At 36.1% G+C, this 23,499-nt stretch overlaps 1 protein-coding gene across 1 annotated transcript; it reads right to left on the bottom strand.

The window, feature by feature from the left end:
• Positions 1 to 1,096: 1,096 nt before the first annotated feature.
• LOC121408642 (beta-1,3-glucosyltransferase-like) lies at positions 1,097 to 23,343 on the bottom strand. The gene is made up of 14 exons (XM_041600175.1): positions 23,208 to 23,343; positions 14,893 to 14,945; positions 11,567 to 11,692; positions 10,261 to 10,343; positions 9,545 to 9,653; positions 8,959 to 9,095; positions 8,432 to 8,495; positions 7,816 to 8,016; positions 7,168 to 7,237; positions 6,394 to 6,507; positions 5,837 to 5,939; positions 5,219 to 5,341; positions 4,022 to 4,166; positions 1,097 to 2,766 (listed from the first exon to the last, which is right to left on the bottom strand). Exons 1-14 carry the CDS (start codon positions 23,245 to 23,247, stop codon positions 2,614 to 2,616), a joined length of 1,521 nt encoding a protein of 506 aa, XP_041456109.1. The 5' UTR covers positions 23,248 to 23,343; the 3' UTR covers positions 1,097 to 2,613.
• Positions 23,344 to 23,499: the final 156 nt, after the last annotated feature.

The following is a 23,499-nucleotide window of genomic DNA, read 5'->3' as shown; positions in this document are numbered from 1 at the left end:
AGATAAACAAGGTCGGACTGTTCTACAATACATACCCACAAAGAACCACCTTTTTCTACAAGAATATCAATCTAAATAACATTTAGGCTACAATATGGTTCGTCTTCTACCATTCACAATCATTTCAAAATCAATATATGGAATTTCATGACCAAAGCTCCTTCCACAATTGCTCCGTGCAGATTGCCAAAGATTCCTTACACCTAACTAACTTCTAAATTTTTACCCTAAATCCAACTCTATACCTACTACCCTTTATCATACACCTCTCCTAACACTAAATTGCAACTCTAACTTTAAGCCTATATACCTGCCGAAACTAAAGGTAGAGCATCATTGTGACGGTCAGGACTACATGTTACTATACGGTAAAAAATCAGCAGTACCAAGAGAAACACAACGGCTCACCTGATTGGTTCGATCAGGCGTTTCAAAGTTCTGGGGCCCGTCTTAGTTACGACTGATCCGATCAATCGTAACTCTATGGAAATCCAACAGTGTCATAATTTTTTCTACAGGAAATTTGCAAAATGTCCTTTGTAAACAAAGGAGAACACACCAAATTGTCAAGAAATCAATGAATTTATGGATATACATTCATATCTGGAATTTTTTTAAAAACAAACATGCAATTTATATGTTGACTTTGCTGGCTTTCCATAGCTGCGATTGATTGGATGAATCGCAACTCTTAGTAAGAAGGGACCCAGAACTGTGCCTTGCTTTCTATCTAATCTTCACTGAAGGTTTCACAATGGGTGATTTCAAGTTCGGTGTTGACCATTTGGTGTTGGTGTTTTCAATTTTCACACGATTATAACACCAAACATAAAATGAAGATGGTTTCGAAAAGTCACTCACAAGTTGTTGAGATGTAAACCTGATCTGGATCAGTTTTACAAACTCTGAATAAATTTTGGAGCTAGGGGAAGCAATCCAAATTTCAACACCAAGGCCAACACTGGACTTGAAATCGCCCACTGATGCACTACACTTGAAGGCTGTTTCACAAAGAATTAAGCCTATTAAAAAGGCATGCTTCATTGCAAATGTACACATGGTACTTAATGCTCTCATGGTACTTAATTAATGCTTTCATTAATGATTACACCGTAATGCGCATCCCTTGAGCTTGATATGATCGATGTAGAGGTGCATTAAATACTGTACACAACCAGGAATTCATGAGTCAGACTTAAATGAAACATCCCCTAGAGCAATTGTCGAAGGAGCAAATGTGGAATCGTTTTAGATTTGGTTCAGATTGAAAGAACACTGTAGTGTTGAAACCATATCTGATCACTTCATTGCAAAAATTTTAAATGTCTTTAAATTGAATTACCTAAAGTTCTCTATTCTTTTAAATATATTATTTTTTCAAATGCTTCAACATTTCCATAACTTCAATAGATCATTTACACAATTTTTTATTATGGCATCTCAAGGAAGGCATTTCAACACCTAATAGCTTCTGACATTTCCTTACTTTTCAATTGCCTGACAAACACAGGTATCTGACTGTTACTAGGGTAACTGTTGGATAATCAAAACTTGCAAGTGCTGACAACTTTCATGAAATGGCGGACCCCGGAATTCCACAATACTAAATGTACCAAATATAAGTTAACCATCTCATCAAAGCTGTCAACACTGACCAGTTATCACTATCCAAACACCATGTAACGTCAGAGACTTATCGTTCTCAGCCAATCAAAACGAAGGGAAGTTGTCAAACAAGTGTTAATGCTCCCCAGGCACATGGCGACATACCTTGCCTTAATAAACCCTGAATCCAACTATGGATTTGGTCAATTTAAACCCCTCTCTTTCAAAGTTACGAATTGATAATACATTACTTTCCCCTTTATATTAATGCATCTTTGCACATAAAATTGTGAAAATGAGTTACATTTTACATTGATATTCAACACTGGGAACACTGTCTAACATCAAATATAGGTATTCATAAAATGAAATAGACTTTCATAGAAATTTCAAGGAAAAACATAAACTGAATATTCTAAATCAACAATATATAAACACAGAAACAAATATATCATGTACATTATAAAGCCTCACCTGCCAAAATACAATGAAATAATAGCACCATTAATAAAAGACCAACCTGAGTTGGACTGCCAAGAAGTAATGTACTGAGTTGAGTTCCTATGAATAAAGCAACTACAAAGACAAATTTATGATGAGAACTATTGTTTGCATTTTGAGTACATATAATTACGATTTATAAAATGAAAAATTGAGGATGGAGAGAGACTAAAAATAATTTAATACTGCAAAATTACTACATTGCAACTGCACTATACTCTAATTTAACAAATGATGACAGTTTATGGTTGTAAAAGGATATCACAAACGGTCACTTTCACATAAATAATCAACCTTAAAGCATGTCAAACCTCATCTTTTCTCCATTCTTACCCTCACTCCATTAAAAATGCCCATGCAATAATAATTCAAGAGCATTACAAAGTTTCATACAATCTAGAAAACAAATACATGCACTTTACATTATCAAAATATTATTGGCAAAGAAAGAAAGAACATACTATATATGACTTTTTTTACTAGGATACACTATATTCAGAGTCTCAATCAAAGTTCATCGTGGGATGCAGACTGCATGGCTTCATCGTCTTTTAGAAACCAATCGCTGTAAACTTGATCTGGGTTGACATTCCAATGTTTGTGAAAGGATACAGGTGTTTGATGAGCAAGGAGACCTTTGGCATAATCAGATGGCCTTGCCTGATTTGGCAGTGTGATAAAACAAATGGTGAAGAAAAGTATTATGTTTTAGTATATAGATTCAAGAGTGTTACAATATAAAGGAAATGTCAAGCTGGTGCAGCTGACCTAAAGCAAAGTTAATATAATTTGCCCAATTCAAAGATATGAAGAAAAAAAATATTTCTATTTTCTAGGCACAGTCAAGTATTTCATTATTTAGATTTAACTTTCAATTACATAATTTATCTATTATTCAATCTATTTATCATCTAATTATGCTATCAGTCCAGGCAGATTTTACTTGCCAAAGTACTTAAGCTACCATCTAGTCAAAATCCATACAGTATCATATCAATGCAGAACAAGAAACAAACACTACAACTATACCACTCCAGCTATCACTACAATCATCAGTAAAATTAAAATCAATATCAATTCCACTATCGTAACTTCAACCACAGTACTTAACACTCCTTTTTCCACTGCTAACACTATCAATACTACAACTACCACTATATTTTCAACTATATCTTCAACTAAAACTACCACTAAAACTAATATAATGATTACAGCTACTACTTCCACACTCATTTCCAATACCAATAACACTACCCAACAGTTACCTGTACTACTACCACTATCACTACCACTACCCTAACCATAACTACCGGTACTACAACTGCATTGTATCTATTGTTACCACTTCCACTACCCCTACCACTATATCAATCACTTATTTTACTACTACCACTATAATTACCGCTTCCACTTTTTAAGTGATTGTCTAAGGCACACTTGATGAAATAACAGTGAATACGCTAAACTCCATACCTCTTTAATAGCAAACATCCATGTGATCATATCATCTGGATCTTTATTCTTGCTGCAGGAGCAACCATACCTCTACCACCAGCCTGTCACTTACCACTACCAATACATACACCCCTGAAACTACCCCGACAACCAGCACTACCTCTACCTCTACCCCTACCACAAATATGCCCACCCCTACCACTACCACCAGCTTGCCACTTACAATACTTACCACTACCAATACACCCACCTCAATCACTTTCACAAGCCTGCTGCTACTCTACCACTACAACCTCGACTGATGATATCCCCTACAACTACTTCTACAACCCCACTACCCCTACCATCAAAGAACAGCCTGCCATTTGCATTACCATTTCAACTACAACTACCACATACCACAAACAATAGCCTGCCACTAGCATTACCATTTACAACCACCACTACAACTACCACATACCTGATGAAATAAAGGAGAATGAGCCAGAGGTATATCATATCTCTTGGCACACATTCCAATGATCATGTCGTCTGGATCTTCATTCTTGCTGCAGCGGCATCCATTTGAAATCAGGTCGTCTACAGCCGGACGGCTAAAGATCATCCTACCACAAAGAAACACAAAGAGAATATCATATAACAGCTGTATTTTATATACAGTGGTGCTCAGGAGTTAATGAACCCACCAGAAAATGAACATATTTAGAAATTTCTCAAGTTCTGCCATGTTTTAGATATTTTACTGTGGAATCAGGTGACAAAGTATTACATTTTATAAAGTTTGTTTCTCTGGGCTCGCTGAACATTGTAGTGTTGTTTACATTCAACACTGAGCATGACAGAGTGCATCGAGGGTGGGGTTCACTAAAATTTTACCAGGGGGTGCTTCACAAAGATGTCTAAATAAAAATCACACTTGAATTACCAGCTGCATGCTGCATTGGTCGGATCATGCTCAGAGAACGATCCCTACCGACTTACCATCAATGAAATTATCTGACAAATATCATGTCTGCACTTAAGCATGAACTTTAACTTTATGCAACAACAACCAGGTCTACTATCAAGGAGGGGAAAGTAAAGTTTACAGAAACTGAATGGTGAAAAGACATACGGCGTGTTTCTATAGAGAATTTTTAAAAACGGTTTATCTTTTTTCCGGAATCAAAACACCGTATTGCCCTTACACCAACCTGCGTCTACAGAGCAAATCATTCGATTAAATCACATTGCACGTCGTGGAACATGGCAATAACCACCTCCCAGAGGTGGATATGAGAAACCCTATTTTGTGCGAGGCAGTTTATCAATAAACCGCATCGCATCTGTTTCAACAAGGAAGTTTTCTGGAATTCCAGATACTCATGCAGGTAATACCGTTTAACGAGTCTCCGTAGAAACACGCCGATAGAGAGCATAGGGTTATAGGAATGTAATAAGAGTTTTTGATTCAGAATAATATAAATATTAGGATAAAGGTTTATAAGGAAGTAAGGTTTTTACGTTTGACTTTCAGTGCAGATTTTCTATTGGAACAACAGTCACCACAGCAAATAGAACCGACTGAATGTAGAGTCTCTGTATGAAATGGCCTATATAAACATGCTTGATTGTAGATGAAATGGTCCTTCTAGACAGGCTTGACTCCAGCACTTACCCTCCTCCTCCAGTGATGTAGTCATATCCATAACCTTTGACCTGCCCGTAACCATAGCGTTCACCTAGCATGATTGGTTTGGTTGCATCGTAGCAGGAAAGCAGGCGGTGTAATCTTGAAACGCTATCATAATTTTGAAAGGATGGAATGATAAAGTGAAATGAATTGTTACTTGCAATCAACATCAATCATCTTGTCTACAACACAGAGACAGACATAGAGGCAGGCATATAAACAGCAAGATAGGCAGAAAAACAGCTATTATGACAAGACAAGTAGACAAACAAACAGAAAGACAGACAGACAGAAAGAAAAACAAACAGACAGATAAAGAGACAAAAAACAGGCAGAGAGATACACAAAACGAATCAGGGGTGTGAGTGGTCACAAATAAAAAGATCTGAAAAAAGCTGAAGAGTGTTGAAAAAGTCTGGAATAGAAAGAGCTCCCATAATTTTTGTACAGAGGAAAACCCACAAAAAGCTTAAATTAAGCTGAAAATCAAAACAAAAAAATCTAAAATCAGATAAAAATCTGAACACTCACACCCCTGAAGAATAATACCGGACAGAAAAATAGAAACACAGACTGACAGACATTAAAATAAAGAGCGCATACCTAATGATTGTATCATCATCTGTTACTGCTAGCCATGGGAATGCTCTATATTCTGGATTGTTGAGAAACTGATCAAATATGGCAAACGTTTTTCCACAGTGCCCTGTAATCAACCAATAATAATGCAGTCAAATAAAGTCAAAGACAAAATATATCACTATCGGGATCAATAATTGTAATAACATTCTTAGATGGTTCTGCAGTTATTGCAATAATAGAATATTCAAATGTATATAATGACTTATGTGAACATTGACATTTAATATTCATACTTCAAGTACAACCTTATTCACTCTGACATGCACAATTGGATTTTTAAAAAAAAGTTGATGATTTAATAATTTCATTAATCAGGACGAAAAAAGGAGAGAGGGATGGATGACCAAAAGGAAAGATGAACCTAAAATGTAATGTCTCCATGGCAACAACCTAGGTTTGGTAGGGGCCATTAAAAATGCAGTGATTCAGCATTTGAGCACTTGTCTTTCAAGTAACTCTATCAATCATATATTCACAGGTATCTCCTGAAAAGAAAATAAGATTAAGAGATATATTACCTCTTTCTGTGTTGGGGACACCAGTAGCAACAGTAGGTATTGATAAGTCAGCCTTGTCACTGAAATAAACCATGTGCTTTGCAAATCTCCCCCAGGTCCGTTGCACTACAGGCACTGATAGGGAACGTGAAATGAAAAGCAAGATTTTAGAACGATTCCATCGTAAAGTATGACTATCACTGGAATGAATAGCATTTCTTCCTTTCATAAATGAGATTTTATGTCATTATCATAAACTATTTTCAATCTAAATAATCAGAGCATAAATTTCCTATTACAAAAATCAAAGCCTGAAAAAAATACATACACTCATTTATATTAGATATGTATGCATGTAACACCTCTAGCAGATATGTAATACCTCGGTCACATTTGCTCTACGGCAGCCGTACAGCGAGCCCAAAACTACCGGTATTTGTACATGTAGCTGGTACAAAAATGTTAAAACGGCTGTTTTTGACTCGCCGTAGAGCAAAATTGACCGAGGTATAAGGCTGATTATATGGATAGTTATTGTATTTCTTTCTTTATACTTCTGATTACCTTCATGACCAGTGAGAATCAAATTTCTATTCACAATATCAATTAGTTACTCAATCACAATACGAGAAGCAGTACAAAAACAACATTAAGAAGGTAGACAATTTTATATCAGTGTTCAAAATACCTAACAGAACTTTTTATTCCATCTTCATTTTAATGACACTGTGTTTTAATAACTATTTGAGAATAGACAAAAAATAGCTTATATAAAGAACTTCCAAATTGTCTTACCTCTTTCTTTATGGAATTTCTCGCATGTTTTAACTGCAAAGAAGATATCCTTTCCTGGCACTGGTGGACCCTGCAAATGTATTCAATTCTTGACATTAAGTGTTGTGATTTGTTAACATTAAAAAAAAATGTCTCGGTGTGACAATTTACACAGGGATGTCACTAATAGTCGATTAACAGGGAGAAAAGATCATCTAGAATGAGCCTTTTTGTATTAAATGGGTTACTGAAAATATATTTGAAATCGTAGGAATGATGACTTGTGTCGGAAAAGGAGCACCGGCGCATGTAACAGAGGGTATTGAGTAAATAGCTGGAAAACTGCCTAAACTTCTATGAAATAATAATGAATTGTGTGTTCGAATCCCACACGGTTTAGCATCTTTTACCAAGGCAACAATCCAAACTTTGCCATTCTCCACCCAGGTCTTAAATGGGTACACAGAGGGTTTGATAGTGTGCCCAGCAACTGAATTTGATAACTCTCGCTGGAATACTCCCTAAGGAGTGGAGAGAGAGAAATGCTGCAAGCCAAAATCTGACGACTGGGAAAATGATATAAGTTTAAAGGTACTGTTGCTACATAAAAGAGAAATATTATTACAATCCTTACAATTCCATCAATCAAGTTAAAAAGGAATTCCTTACACATTCTGGGAGCGCCTTGGGAGATGCCGTCACACAGATGGAACCTGATTTGGAAGGGTTTTCCTTGCTGGACTCTATCTTCTGCTTGACCTGTTCATCGGTCAAAGGTGAAAGGTCACTTGGGTCAATATTCCCTGCACACAGCTGAGGTAGGCCTGTCATATGCAATCCACTCTCTTCGTTCCAGATGTAATGAGCAAGCTGTAGATTGAGAATACACATAAGGTTATTCATAGTGATCTTATAGGACAATCTACTTTCTGCTTGCGTCAATGCACTTTAGGAATCATTCTTCTTTGCAACTGAATTACACAGTATATTTACAAAATTTTAATAGTAAGTCAAAATTTCAATTAATCAAACCCTTTGTAAAATGCAATGTAAGGTTATGAAATCAGTGATGGTTGTTTCTTTTTTTTTAATTTGGTTCAGGATGGTAGATCAACTAAAATGTACATGAGAGGCTTATATATTATCATTACCTTAATACATTATCATTAATATCATAAAAATATGATTGTCTCAACACACACAACTTCCAAACATGTTCTAGAAATCTGAATAAATGATGATTGGAATTAATGCAAACAACATTACACAGTTCATGTTGTCTTACCTCATGTTTGACGTCAATGCTGAAATCGATCTTAGCATTTTCTTCCTTCAGTCTTGACACCATACTAGAGAAGTAGAAAGAAAGCATGGTAATCTAATGCAGGTGATCCAAGGGCCATGTCTTACAGAGTTGTGATGAAGTCGAATCAATTGCAATTATCCATGAAACAGGTTGACAATTGCAGTGAAATTCCTAGTATTTTATTGGTGACAACTTTTACATCATGCATATCTGGGGCCTGATTTGACGTTCAATTGCAACTATTCCAATACTTTATTGAAAGGGATGATCTCATGAAGGTGCTAATGATTAAATGCATTCTAAAGGGTTAAAGGTGTAAATTTTAATCAACATCAACACTTATTAACTCTGGCTGATATTATTATTACATTTTATTAGAAATCCCACATGACTTGATACATTCAGTCGGGTTGTGCAGAGCTTTACTATCTTTATCTATCTTTACATACAAATTCAGTTGAGAATATACTAAGCTTGATATGGGTTGAATTCTCTAATTTGTTTACCTTTTCAGAAGAGATTCGCTCAAAATCCAACCTGCGTCAAAGTCTGGAAAGATGAATTCTGAGAGCATCTCGTTGAAACGAAAATGATGAATTATCGTTGCCTCCTGGTCAAATAGGCTTTTACCAAGAAACCATTCCTGTAATGGACACATGATAGAGTTTCAGAATTGAATCCTTCGTTCAAGAAGTTTATAGGACACATCAACCCACAAACCATCAACTTGATTTCAATAGAGAATCTAATAAGCATAATACTAACATTTTATCAAAACCAATGTTTCAGTTTTACATTAAAAATGTTTACCATCACCAGTTTACAAAAGAGAGAATTAGAGAATTGATGTTCTAAACTCACTTTTCATTCTGTATTCAGTTACATAAAGTACAAATATTTCATTTTATTAATTGCTCCAATGATTTCAAGAAATTATTAGCCCATGTGGTCACCTGAGCTTCTGACAATTAGACCAAGCACCACCCAGACAAAAAAAAGGACAAACACAATTTAGCCCAAATGAAAATTAACCATCTGGAAATTAGACCAATCCATCTCAGACCCAAGCATAGCATCAAACATACCACTTACCTCACCCGAGCTGAATCTACTTAGCACCGCAATCAGACCTTGAACATTAACTCTGGTATCCTCCTCACAAAAAAAGAACCATTTCTTTTCTTCAAATTCATTGAATAACCTGCAATGATATATCACAATGACAACAATTTGGGTACATTCGGGTACATTTATTACAGGAGGTTTACATTTTGAACCCATGCCGTGGAATCTTCAGACTTTGAGGAAATCAACCTTGCTGAGCTTCATATCACAATCTTGGGGTCAAGTTGATTTCAATTTTCACCTGGGTATGAAGTGGCCTAATTAAAATACGTATTTTACATTGACTAAATCCACACCCCCTTCAGTTCAAGTGTATGTATCTAATTCATATTTAGCCCAGAAATTATTATAATAACATATATCAAAATCATATTCAATAATAACTGTACTGTTGACCATTAGTCTGCAGACCCTGATTGAAACTTTGATCAACAAGTGTGTCTCCACACAAAGACTAGCCATACAAAACTTGCTGTTTACACAAGGCATGAGTAGGCTGCCATTCTGACCCTTTACTCGAGTGAAGGGTTTGCCCAGCAGACTAGTTGACCATATTCCTCAGTGAAACCAAGGCTTCAATGCAAACTAAGAAGACCTAAGTTGTGAAAGGCAACTATGTAGAAAATTTGCATGCACAATGAAATCATCGCCCATCATTCACAAGTTTTTAAAAAAATATTTACTTTGGAAGAGCAGGGAATAATGTCCAGTGTCCGGAGTGAGGCCCACCATATCTTTCATGTAATAACACCACATCTGGATGACCCTGAGAAAAAACACCAGAAAATGGGGGAAAAATCAGTAAAATATACAAAACTATGATTTCATGCTGTTAAATTAGGAAAATTGCAATAAAGTCTAAAATAGACAAAAAGTGTATCTGATGGGATAATTTCAAAGCTTCCTCCTATGCTCAGAATAAGATTGAAATGTTGTTTTTAAAATGATTTACTGACTGATGTCTGTAGTGTCACTGTTCAAACTAGTTTCTTCACACTGCAATCAATTATCTCTCAGGTCATAGACATAGGCCCGTATTCTGAAGTCAGGTTTACCTTAGACCATGGTCTAACTCTGTGCTAAAATTAGGGGAAGCCAAAAGTGTCAAAATTTTAATTCAGTTGTATTATTCTTATGTTTACTGCGCTCTTTCCTGATTTATCCATGGTGAAGACAATCATCTTTTTATACTTCCTAGACAATTATGAATGATTTGAGAGCCAAATGAGCTGAAATGTGATATCTCTACTGTTAGTGATTTAAGTAACAATTGGCTATCCATACTTAAACCACAACTATAAATCCGAGTTTAAGTTAAACCCGACTTCAGAATACGGGCCATAGTCATTTACTGACCAATATTTTTTTTAATGACCACTATTATGATTATAAAAGAGTTGCCGTTCTCAGCCAACTGTTCAAAACTCTAAGCCAATGCAAAATTTATCAACAAATATGAGGTATACAATTTGCTTTCTAATGCATTCAGAGTAAAATATACTATATGTGACATATGAGGTCATTGTATAATTTTTAAGCCGGTAGACCAACTTCATTTCAATGCAAGCCAAAGTTTGATCTACAAATGTATAAGAACACTAATAACAACCACTTATACTCATCAGCTCAAAACTGATTTTCTTCAGGGGAAAATACTGCCGTACTTTGGCAAAAGGAAGCAAGTTACAAAAGTACAATTTGTTGTAAATGAGCAATGTGTGTTCATCATTTACATAGGCATCAATGTAATTTAAAATGATGATTTCTTCAATATCTTTCCAGAGAATGATCATTTCTTCTCCAAATTTTGCCTGAAAGTGCAACATACAAAGGGTGTTTCAGAAACAACAATAACTCACATTCACTGATGTGTCACTTGCTTCCTTTTGTCGAAGTAGGGCAGGATATATTTTCAGCAATATAATATGTATAAATTATTATTTTACATAATTTATCCATCACAGTGAATAAATGCAAGATAGTACTCACTAGATTGTGTAGTCTACACTGTTGGGCTATATCATCTTTAATGCGCATTGCCCTTTCTACATGAGGAGAGGGAGCCTGACTTCTGATCACAAAGACTACATCTCCTAGACCTACCTCATGAGCACCCTATACAAAAGCAAACACAATACCACATTGTGCATAAAAGATGAATTGTGATTATTTGAACTTATTCTATTAACAGGCTGCCACACCCAGCAAGTGTTTCACTAGGTTACCAGCGAATTTACGAACGACTGGTGATCCTTTCTTAGGCACTAAATCAACATCAATGAAAATTTGGTGCATGTCATTTACCATGAGAGAGGATCAACAGTCTAAGTAAAATCACTTGTAACTTACAAATTGTTTTATGAAACACCCACCTGGGGGTTAGCCAGTGTATGTCTACACATGGCAAGCCATTTTTTAATCCAAGGAATCAACACCACAGAAACTTATTCTACAAATGATGTCAATGAAGCAATCATCAGGTCTTCGATACAAAATGTGTTTTATTCTACCATTCTCCTTCCACATACAGGCTGCTGACAAAGGCTTAGATAATCCAACCAAGAAGAAAGTTTCAGAAAGGGAAGTAAATGAAAGTTTGAAGAAAACAAATGAAATCACTATAGGGATTTCAAATTGACCACAAAGGTGATGTCATTATGATGTAGGGTAAGGACAGCTCCTCCATTCACTTCAATACACTAAGATGTAATCTTGTTTTATATTTTGTACTCTTTTTTATCATTTTCAAGGAGTCATATAACAATATGCTATGTATGATATATTCTAATTAAAGTAGAGTAGGTGTCAACGAAAACACTCCCAAGTTTCTGATAATTAAGTACATGGCAAATGGGAGATTTGATTTGTCTCATTTTGCAAAACACCTTGACTTTTTCTTATTCCTTATTTCATATTTTCACCATTCCGTTTTTCTATTTTTTTTTTAAATCTAATTTTTCTTGAAGTGACACACTCCTTTCACCAAGACTTGATTCCCCTTGAAAAAAAATGCACAGGAGCCAAACTAAACATCACATTTTTTCTTGTTAGAAATGAAGACTGGATAACAGAAAACCATTTACAAGTAGTTGGTCAACTTCTTAGATAGTCTAATACAACATTGGCTTAATCATTTGGTCTAAATACACTAATAGTCTAATGGGCAGACTGTTAAATTTACACTAATTATTAGCACTTTCTCAAATTCATAAAGAAAATTCTTCTGATCATGTAGACTAGGTTTCGTTAGACCAAGTACATATTCAACAAATGGGTAGTGCTGTAGCTCGGTTCCTTCAACTCGGTCCGAACCCGGCTCGTAAATCTTATCAGAATCATAGCTCGACCCGGAGAGGCCCGGTAACCCGGTCCGGCTAAAATTGATTTATGTCCATGCAAAAGTACAAAGTTTTGACCTACTTGACTCTTATCTATGACCGACATCACCTTCTGACCTTGTTCTTAAAAGACGATACAAACCCCCAAAATATTTAATTCATTGTTTATATCATCCAGTAGTAATGTAGAGAGGAATTGAGAGTTTGAGACGATACAAGGCCAAACCGCAATTCCTCACATCACCAGTGCAGTGGTCAACAGCACAGTCTGTGCACCGCTAGTGATTTACTACGAAACATGTGCTTTGAGATGATTTTTTTTTGTGTGTGTGTGTGTGTGAAATCAAGAGGCAGATTACAAACCACATTGTTTATTACGTTATCATTCTGGTGACCCAATTTTCAAACAGGCTCTCACAGAGATTGTTTCTGTCTCAGTCTATCATAGGGCAGATTTTTTTCGGAGGGGTGGAGGTGGCAGAAAGAGTTAATTTCTGAGCGTATTTCATTCTTCATATTTGCTTTGAAGCAATAGAAATTTAATCAAACTATTTTTTGTTTTTTCATTTATTTTTATCTGTCTTATTCTAGCCTTCAGCTACCGGTAATAATATTTTTAATAAAAAAAATGAATCAAAATACATTTTTATTTCATATTAAACTTTGACAATCGGTCCAATATCATCCTACCCCCATATCATCCATTTAGTCATCTCTCACGTATTTTGTTTTTGTTTTTTTGCTCTTGTACACAGACCCCCGCCCCCCCCTTCTCTCTCTCTACGTCTCGTCCACCCTCTTTAATGTATCCTTTAAATGGGAATTTAATTGTTTTGCACCCACTCCCAGCTGAGCTATTATTTTTGGATCACCGACTTTGTGGAAAATGTCAACACAACAGGGTTTTGGGGGGAGGGAGGGCTTTTAGGGTTAGCAGAAAAAACTGGTATAAAAGATATCTCAATAAACCGGACAGATTATTTTACAAAAAAGAAAGAAATATTCTGCATGTCATCACAGTCATAATATCAAAAGGAATACTTCTTGAGTTATGACCATGCCAAATGGACCAACTGGCCTTTACTTGTAAACAAATTGGACATTCTCACCCAGTGAAACCATTACTCTCAGCCAATCACATGACCAGTCAGACGATATCACATGGCAGGTACTGTGTGCATGTGCGCCGTTAGCCGGCTAGCTATATCATCTCGATCCCTCACACACAAGGCCATAACTCAGACAGGAGGTCCGATCATGATGGGGAAAAAATGAAAAAAAGGTAGGGATGGTTGGCCTTTGACCTGTCCCCTCGACCATCACACTAGGTGGATGGATTGCTTGTTAAAAATAGTTTCAACTTATTGTGGTGACAAATGACACCTCAATATTATCAAACAATCCGGGTTTATTTTCCGGGTTCGAGGGATTCAAAGTGAAACCCGGCCCGTAAAGCTCCGAGCCGGTCAATGCCAACTCGGCAGGATTCAGCCCGGTAAACAATCCGAGCTACAGCACTACAAATGGGTATAACATATTTGGAAATTAGAAAGAGTGGAAAATGGGCTATATGTCAATAATACATGGCTGTCAGTGCAGATAATTTTCTTTTGTGTTTGGGGGGATGCATTAACAGATGTCCTCCCTATGAACAAAAGATAATTCTCTGCGTTGATGCCTATGCAATAAGACCAAATGGTTATTAGACCAACTGGTTGTTGACAATCTAGGATGAGACCATGTGGGATAAGACCAAATGGAATGTACCCAAATAAGGTTTATCGCTAATCAGAAGCGCAATGCATCATGGGATAGAAAAGAGGGCCGTTTAAAAGCTGGCTCTGTGCGCGAAGCTCGCTTGATTGCCCCCTTTTCAATCCCATAACGCATTGCGTTTCTGATCAGCAATTAACCTAATACTGTAGAACATTCCTGCAGATTTGTGTCATTCTTTTTCTTAAGAATTGTATCCCTCACCTTCAATCTTTCTGAAACATCTTGGTATGGGTTGAAAGCAACAGCATAAGCTCCTGTAAAAATAAGAACAGAAACACTTCTTTTAAAAAAATTGTTGATCACTGATATGGACATGAATGCAGGGTATTGCATATTTGAAAAATATTCAATCAGAACCTGCTGCAAAACCATGGTATTTGTCATCCACAATGAATCAATGTCAAATAATGTCAAGCAATATTCACAGTTTTAGCGAAGGATGAGAAATCAAAGTTGACAAACAGATGTGGAGATGGGTGAGTGGGGGGGGGGGAGTTTGTTTCCAGAGAACCATAGTTTTCAAAATATAAAGAAAATACATGATAAATTTTCAAATGTAGAGTCAGCTGTTAAGGGTTAGTTGTGAGGTCTAATTAATCAATTAAAAATCATACTTTTGAAAATAATACTCTCTGAATCTTCATTTGAAAAAAATCAACATTTTTAACATCATTAGAATAAAGGTTTTCCTTTCAAATTTTTCTGTTTTTCACAACACTGTAATTGATCGCAAATGGGATGGTCAGCTAAAATCAGGTTAATTACAGCTGGCAGATTAAACAGTGGTGAGCCAAATTCCACCTTCTAAATCTAAATTTTTTTTTTACTTATTCGAATAACAGGCCTAGTTATCTTTGAAAAAAATATAAATATGCAACAGTAAAAATAATAAAATGATCAGCCATTTACGTGTTTTTCTAGGGCTGGATTCATTATAGGGAACATGGAAAATCAGGGGTTAAAAGTTTCATATTTTCCCAACTGCTACACACATCTATACTAGGCACATATAGCCAGGAGGCTCTTATATGTAGATAGAGAGTAAAAATCATATAAAAGTGTGAATCATTTTTTACTCTAAACTAGCCTTCTAGGAGCCTCCTGGTGAGACACACATCCAGGCATCATGCCTGATCAAGGGCCTAGATCTACTGGTATATCTTCACTTTCTTCTATTTTTTAAAAACAAGAAGAACGAGAATGAAACAACAGGAGAGGCGATGGTTCAAAAATTGGGATTGTCCCAGAAAACAAAGATATCCTCATAAACCAAGACAAATCAAGTCTTGATAAATTGAGATTGTCCTTGTTTATGGGGACATAATAATATACCTAATGAGCAGACTGACGAGTCACACCTCATGCAGGACGTGCCCCCCCCCCCTTTTGAGAAACCCAATTAATTGATTTTTTGGTTGAAGACCTTTTTTTTCTAGGTAAGCCAGTGGTTAGATTCTACCGACATTTATTTGGATTAACATCAACAAGCAGCTAGCAACTGGTGCTGTGCTCGGTCTTGGTGCCCCGGCTTACTTTTAGAACCCAATGTCATGAATCGCTTACATTGTATCTTACTTTTTTTATGTGATATAAAGCTACTCCGGTGCCCCTACTACCTAGCCAAAGCACTGAAGAGACGAGACAGGAATAACCGTCATTTCTGTAGATTTCTTGAACAATTTCTGACATTTCACTGTCAATCCCATTCACCGACGGTAGTATTTTATTTCATTTTGTTGTTGGTACAGTGGCAGATACAATTTCTGACCAGCGAGAGTGTTGTGATAGTGCTATTCAATGGGTAAACGAAATTGTCAATTTTTTTGTACACAAAGTCTATGGGGAAACGGAATTTCCGTTTTCTGACATGCTGAAACGGAATTTAAGATTTTTTAAAATGGAAGAGGCAATTTTTTTAAACAGAAAATCAATGTCCTTACACCATGAACCGCGTTTGAAAGTGGATTTCTAACTGGTGGGTCGCGCGTGCTGCGATCCCACTTCTTGTGTGCACAACACACAACTTCTATGGCTTGATTTTTCTGTGCGCGGCGGCATGTAATGAACCCTTGGCCTTGGCTTGAGTGGAGTAAAAAAAAATCACTTTGAAATTTTATTCATTTCTAAAACATTTTTTTTTTTTTAAATATATTTGAAAAAGACCAAATATCATTAGGATTTTTATTAGATGATTGGATTTTTTTTGCTTGAAGTTTGAACTTTATTACTTTTTATTTCTTTTCTATCCTTATTTCTTCATCCTTCTATCCTTCTGCTTGCCCTTTTTTGTTCCATCTATCTTTATTTCCTATTTGTCTTTCCTGATCCTTTCTCTCTCTGTGTTCATTTTTCGTTCTTTCCTTCTTTTTCTTACCCATCTTCTAAGTTCTTTATCAAGTTTCCTTTTTTATTTCCTTCATTCTTTCTTTCTTAAATCTTTTTTTCTCCCCCTCCCTTCCTATCCTTTTTTTAAATACTTTCACTTCCATTATGTTTTCATTCCCTCCTCACTTCATTCTTCCTCCCTCTCTTTTATTCTTTATTTTACTTTTCCTTCTAATTCTTTCCCTTCTTTCTCTTCCTCCCTCCCTTAATTCCTTCCTTCCCTCATCCCTTACTGTTTTTCTTCTTTTTTTTTTCTTTCTTTAAAAAATTGAAGGAAACATTTTTCTTTCCTTCATTCATTCTTTCCTCCTCCTTATTCTTACTTTCTTTTTTATCTCCTTTATTTTGTCTTTCACGCATGTATTCTTCTTCCATTCCTTTCTTTTTCTTTCTTCCTGTATTCAATTCAAAGAATGACGGAAACATTTTTCTCTCTTTTATTCTTCTTTCATCCTTTTATTCTCACTTTCTTTTATTCTTTTTATTTTTTCCTTCATTTTCCCCTTAATTTTTTCTTTCTTTCTTCTCAATTCATCTCTTTTCTTTCTCTCCTTCATTCATTCGTTCACAGTCCCTTCCAATTCTTTATAACTTTTCACAGGTGTAACACTGTGTAGCCTTCTTTGTTAGGCACGGCCGTAGTCACTAGATGGCGCTGTCGCGGAAGTGCTCAAAATTTGTACGTAAGTTTCGTCCGCTTGTCAATGAGTGAAATCGCATAGCGATGCGATATCGTCAAAATTAAGCCCCTGTCAGCGCGGATGAATATGATATTTTCTCTTTGTGATTGTCCTCCCGTGCGATGAAAAATATGTCATCGTAATGCATAGGACTTTCGCGAGCTACCGAAGTCATTTTCGTGCCCCAAATTCCATGAAATCTTCCAAAAATAACCATGAAAGTGTCGGTAAGTCAAAAGTGTCGTGAGTTGCTCTCAATTCTTACCTTATTTAGTTGTATTTCTTGCAAAATGGGTCTCGAAGTGTTCTGGATTTTCCGTTGATTGTGAAACTTGAATTGATTTCCTTTCTGTGTCTTGCAGTTAAATTGCAGCGCGGGGAATCGCAAGGGCTGTGGAAGCCCTTCTCAGTGAGGTTTACAAGCTGAGCTGCCCTTGAATTTGGTCGAATTTCGAGCCATTTTAATCGCGCGCACGGGATGATTAATTAACATAACAATTAGCAGATTAGAGATCAAGATTACGTCACGTACGTGCGTACGTGTGATACACAGAAATGAAATAGAACTTGAATCACACGGAATCACAGTCAAGAAATGCTTTCTTTGTTTTCTTTGTTTGCTAAATGATTTTCTGAATTTAAAATCATGAATAAACACCAGAGTAATGACATGAAGGAGATAATCATGGTCATATGAGGAATAACTAAATATTTTCTGAAAATGAGTGAATATGATGGGGCAATAATGTGCATGCACTGGAAAATGAACATTCACCTCACTGTCAGTGCCGTGGTGTCAGTCACTCAGACACAGTGCTTTACTGCCTTTTACTGGCATTTTCTTTGCACTGCCGCCGCCACTGGTTTTTCTTTTGCCAACTAGATTAAAACTCATTTATATATTAATATGTTTATTGCAATTTTTGAATAAATGGTAATACAAAGTGGAAAAAAAATGAAGATAAAAATAATTTGGACTAAAATATGCCATCACCCCCCCCCCCCCCCCTCTAAAAAATACACACTATCTTGAATGACTCGTTTATTTAATTTGCATTGAAAAAATAAATAATTGTATTTATGCACTTTTTTATTTCTCATTCTTTCTGCCAGAATATCAGATGCCATCATGAATAACCTCACCTCCAGATTGAACTCCTAAACATCTTGACAATGACTATCTACTGAGATATCTTGCCTTCTTGAGATTGGAAGTTTTAAGTTCAAGTCAGAGTGACCTAAGGCCCTACTAACAAGAAGAATCCAGATTTACATAAAAACAAATCCCACGAAAGATACAAACTGATTTTACTCTTAATGTGTAGTGTGTATGTGAGACTCTGTGTTTGTGTTTATTTTGAGGAGGACCTCCTGTCTCTGTTTTTATTATTTTATTGACTGAATGAATGATCAATACCTAAAAGTGAGAACTGATTTTTTGAGGAGAGTACATTAGTGTATGGTTTTGAGTGAATTTGATTTGAGTAACTGTTTTTCTTTATTATTTTTCTCATAATTATTATTTTTGCCTTTTATTTTCTATTTTCAGTTATATATTGTCAGTTACATTAAGTTGAACTTCCAAATTTGATCAAAGTGTTCAATTCTTGGGATAGAATTTTATCAGGTAATAAAACTGAGTTTGATAAATCTAAAAAAGGACACTGAAAAAATATGAACACTTGGAGATGCTCACTAAGAAGAGGAAAAAACATGAAAGGAAATGGAATAAGTGGATGTTATAGCATGCCTTTCGCAGATCTCCAAGCACCAGGAAGGCGGCGGAAGTGGGGGGGGGAGTATCCCCCTAAATTTGAGGTGGGGAGGGGACGATTCCATCCCCCTCAATTTTTTGTTGATAACCTTATTTTTTAATTTTTTTTGGCTTGTCAATTTTCAATTTTGTTTCCTGTGTCCCCCCAAGATAAAATTTGGTCACTATCTTTTTTTTTTCGGGGGGGGGGGGTCAAAAGATTTTGGCGGTTCCCCCCTAAAATTTTTGGCTTCCCCCACCAATGCCAGGAATGTTGATGTTCAACTGAGAGTTGCTGAAGTGGAATCTCCGTTTGTCTGTGAACTTGTTATAGAGAATGATTATTCCAGGACAAGTTAGATGATATTACCCAGCCCATAGCATACATCCCAACAATGGAATGGAGGCAATATACCCCTGTAATACATGAAGTATCATATTATCTTTAGGTTGGTTTGGAAAGTAAGTCCTCTAGTCAATATTAATGTCTGCCCAACAAAATGGTACTATCTGGCAATTTGGTGGTTCAATCACAAGCAGAAAAAGTTTAGTAAATTGACACTAGTAAGACAATTAAACAAATATAATACAGCCAAACTGTCTGACCCCTTACTTGACTACTGACTTAATTATTGAAAAATGACAAGGGATGCTTAGGCCCTTTGTAACCATTTCATTGGGCAGACTGAAGCAGATGACTAGAATTCATACTTTCATGAAGATGAAGGAACATCAAAATGATTATTACAATTTAGCAAATATGAATTTATAACACTGTCATGGTTATAAAAAATAATGAATTTCTATCAAGTAAAATGACAATACAATGTAAGACATAACTGCAATAAAGTAATTTCATTTCCAAAAGATATCTTCCATAATTTAATAACCAAATTTCTCAAGATAATATTTCTTCTGCACAAAGTGTATGAAATGCTCAGTGTAAATCATGCTGTTTATAAATCTCTAGGAATTTTTTTTTTTCAAAATGAAAATACATGTAAACTTAATCAAAACCAGGGGTGGTGGATCCAGGATTTATCCTGGGAGGGGGCACATTTTCAGGATGAAAATTTGTCAAGCAAAAAAGGGCCTTACGGGGGGGCATTCTTTGATGAAAATTGCGTATTTTCATTACATCTTGACTGTAGCTCTCAAGGGGGGGGGGGGTTGAGCTAGATGTGCCCTCCCCCAGATCCACCAGTGATAAAAATCAACATTTATGAAAGATTGCATACCTTATATTCTGAATTGGTAAATTCAATGCATATGTCTACCAAATGAAACTGACATGTTTGGATAAATTGCTTATTTTTGTTTCAAGAAAGAATTCATCAATAACAGCTTAGAGTTATTGAAAAACATGAAGAAAAATAATATTCTGATATGCAATAACTATATCTATTTTATATATGCTTTTTTTTTCCAAAAATTTAATCCTTGACATGGGGGGGGGCTGGTTTAGTAGTCAAATTCACCCCCCCCCCCCCCCCCCCGTTAAGTAAAATGCTTTATCAAAATAAGATTATGCTATCATTTATAAATTACTGCATTTTGGAGCCCATTAAAATTCAAAATGAATCATAGAGGGCAGTGCCACACCTTATTCACTGAAATTAAGGAGGGGCATGCACAGCTGAAAAACTATCAGCAGGGGCAATAATTTTCACTGCAATGTTAGATATCCTAAAAAAAAATCCTGAAAACACATAATTAAAATGAAATTAAACTCCCAGGAAGTGCCCCTGTATACTATTACAGCCCTTGACCTGTATATTCTCAAGGGGTTCAATAATTCCTTCTCTTCCCTTGTAGAGTCGGTTCGGGTGCGAATGTGTCTGAAAAAATAAGTAAAAAAAGGATCATTAGTAAAAATTGTAGATAGAACAGAACATATAATTTTTAAAAAATTTAGCAAGCAAAAACAAAGATTGATCTGGCATTGGAAAATAAAAGGAAATTAATTAACACCGCCGCCCCCCCCCCACCCCCCCCCCCCCCCCCCCCCCCCCCCCCCCCCCCCACATTCAACATTTTTTTGTTGTTTGCTTCTGCTTGCAACTTTATAAATTTACCCGATACACCTTTCAAAACTTTTGGCTCCATTATCATGATTATGCCACTGTTCAAGTATTATTTATTTGGAAACCAATGCTAAAACTATAAGGTGAAATGAAATTATATAAAGAAAAAAATATATATTTCACAAAGTATAAAATCATAATGATGTAGGTCATGTTGAAATTAGACCCTGGACTGGACTTAAAATTAGATCAAGTGTAGTGTAGACCAAATGTAAATTAGACAAAGTGTAGACCAAATGGCAATTAGAATTTTTTTTAAACCAAATGGGTCAAGCCCATTTGGTATATGTATAAAGACTAAAATATATGTATATAAGTTAAAAAAATATAATTAAGTAGCCTAGGTTGTGCTGAAATTAGACCAACTGGACATTTCACAAAATGAGAATTAGACCAAGTGTAGACCAAATGGGTTTAGGACTTTAGCTCATTCGGCATTAGACTAAATGAGAAGTGGGCAAATTGCATGTGAACCAAATGAATATACATATTTACAATGTGGAACTGCATGATATAAAGCCAATTTTATGTACCAGTATTTGAAAAAATATATAATTATGTAGGTAATATGCTGAAATTAGACCAACTGGACATTTCACTAAATGAGAATTAGACCAAGTATAAACCAAATGGCAATTTAGTTGACCAAATGGGTTTAGCCCATTTGGCATTAGACCAAATGACAAGTGGGCAAACTGCATGTAGACCAAATGAAAATACACCAGAAAACACATTTCACAAGTTGGGACTGATATAGAGAGCCGTAGCAGACGACGGAGATGGGTACATGATCTGCGTCCGCAAAAAACGCGCACGCATCTATGTACTAACATGAAAAACAGCATATGGGACGATCTGACTAAAAATCGCACATGCGGGGCTATTTGAGAGTCACAGCAGAGGACGGCTAGCAGACGCCGACGGGCGCGCGCATTTAGCGAGCACATCGTGATCGTTTAAACTATCGATAGTAAGGACAGTGCATAAACAGGGACCCACGATGTCTATGACTTATTCGACCCATGTTGGTGCTATGAAATTGCTCTTTTTTGCAGTTTAAATGAATTTTACGTAAGTTTTAAGTGGTTTCACATGACAAATTAGATATTAAGAAATTTTTTGATATCATTCTTGGGGACAACAAACACATTTTGTTGTCCTGCCTAAAGTCTTTGTTGATTGTCCCGTATTTCATTTTGTGGAATCTGGTCACTCTGCAACACAGCCAAGACAAGTTCAGTGGTTCAATTGAACCAAAATAGATCTACTTTACAGAGATTGAACTGAAGCTTTTTAGTTTTGGTCTACGACTCACTATTGGCCGATGCAAGTAGTTTGCTTTATGCACCAAGCTCTTCAGTCTATGTATTGGTGAGTGGAGCCAACGGCAACGCAGTTCAGCGGAACAACCAATGTCCAGAGACTGAAGCTTTTGGTCTATGGAGCGAGGGGCCAGCGGGGCGCGGCGGGAAGCAAAGCCAGGCCCGGCCCGTTCGTTAACTTCAACCTATCCTGCGAGCAGGAAGAGTCGGCGTCGCGCGTCGTCGGTGTTGAAAAGTGACGACCTTATACAACTACATAACAAGTTTTATCAAGAAAAATAATTCAACATACCGATGAACAAAACAGCAAAAAGTTTTCTGAATCCGTGCATTCTGGATTTTGATGTTAAATGTTAATGATACGGTCCGTATTTGACTTCGTCTTCAGCTCAGCCACATCACCCATCAAACTCAAAGCACAAACTATGGAAAGCAAAGTTGTACACCTGTCCATTTATAGTATATTTTTATAATACTTCCAATTATATCCTTCAGAATGAAAGAAAAATCATAGAAATAATTAATTGATCAAATTTTTGCATTGCTTTAAATCCTAAAAATATATAAACATTGGAAAGTATACT

The sequence above is a fragment of the Lytechinus variegatus genome, chromosome 2 (genome assembly GCF_018143015.1).
Source record: "Lytechinus variegatus isolate NC3 chromosome 2, Lvar_3.0, whole genome shotgun sequence".
Classification (NCBI taxonomy): domain Eukaryota; kingdom Metazoa; phylum Echinodermata; class Echinoidea; order Temnopleuroida; family Toxopneustidae; genus Lytechinus; species Lytechinus variegatus.
This window is presented reverse-complemented; position numbering and strand designations above follow the sequence as displayed.

Coding starts and splice junctions, on each gene's coding strand:
- LOC121408642 (XM_041600175.1), bottom strand. CDS start 23,247: ATGCACGGATTCAGAAAACTTTTTGCTGTTTTGTTCATCG. Junction 6,508..7,167: donor GAAATTCCATAAAGAAAGAG/GTAAGACAATTT, acceptor GTTCCCTATCAG/TGCCTGTAGTGCAACGGACC. Junction 5,342..5,836: donor GATGATGATACAATCATTAG/GTATGCGCTCTT, acceptor AAATTATGATAG/CGTTTCAAGATTACACCGCC.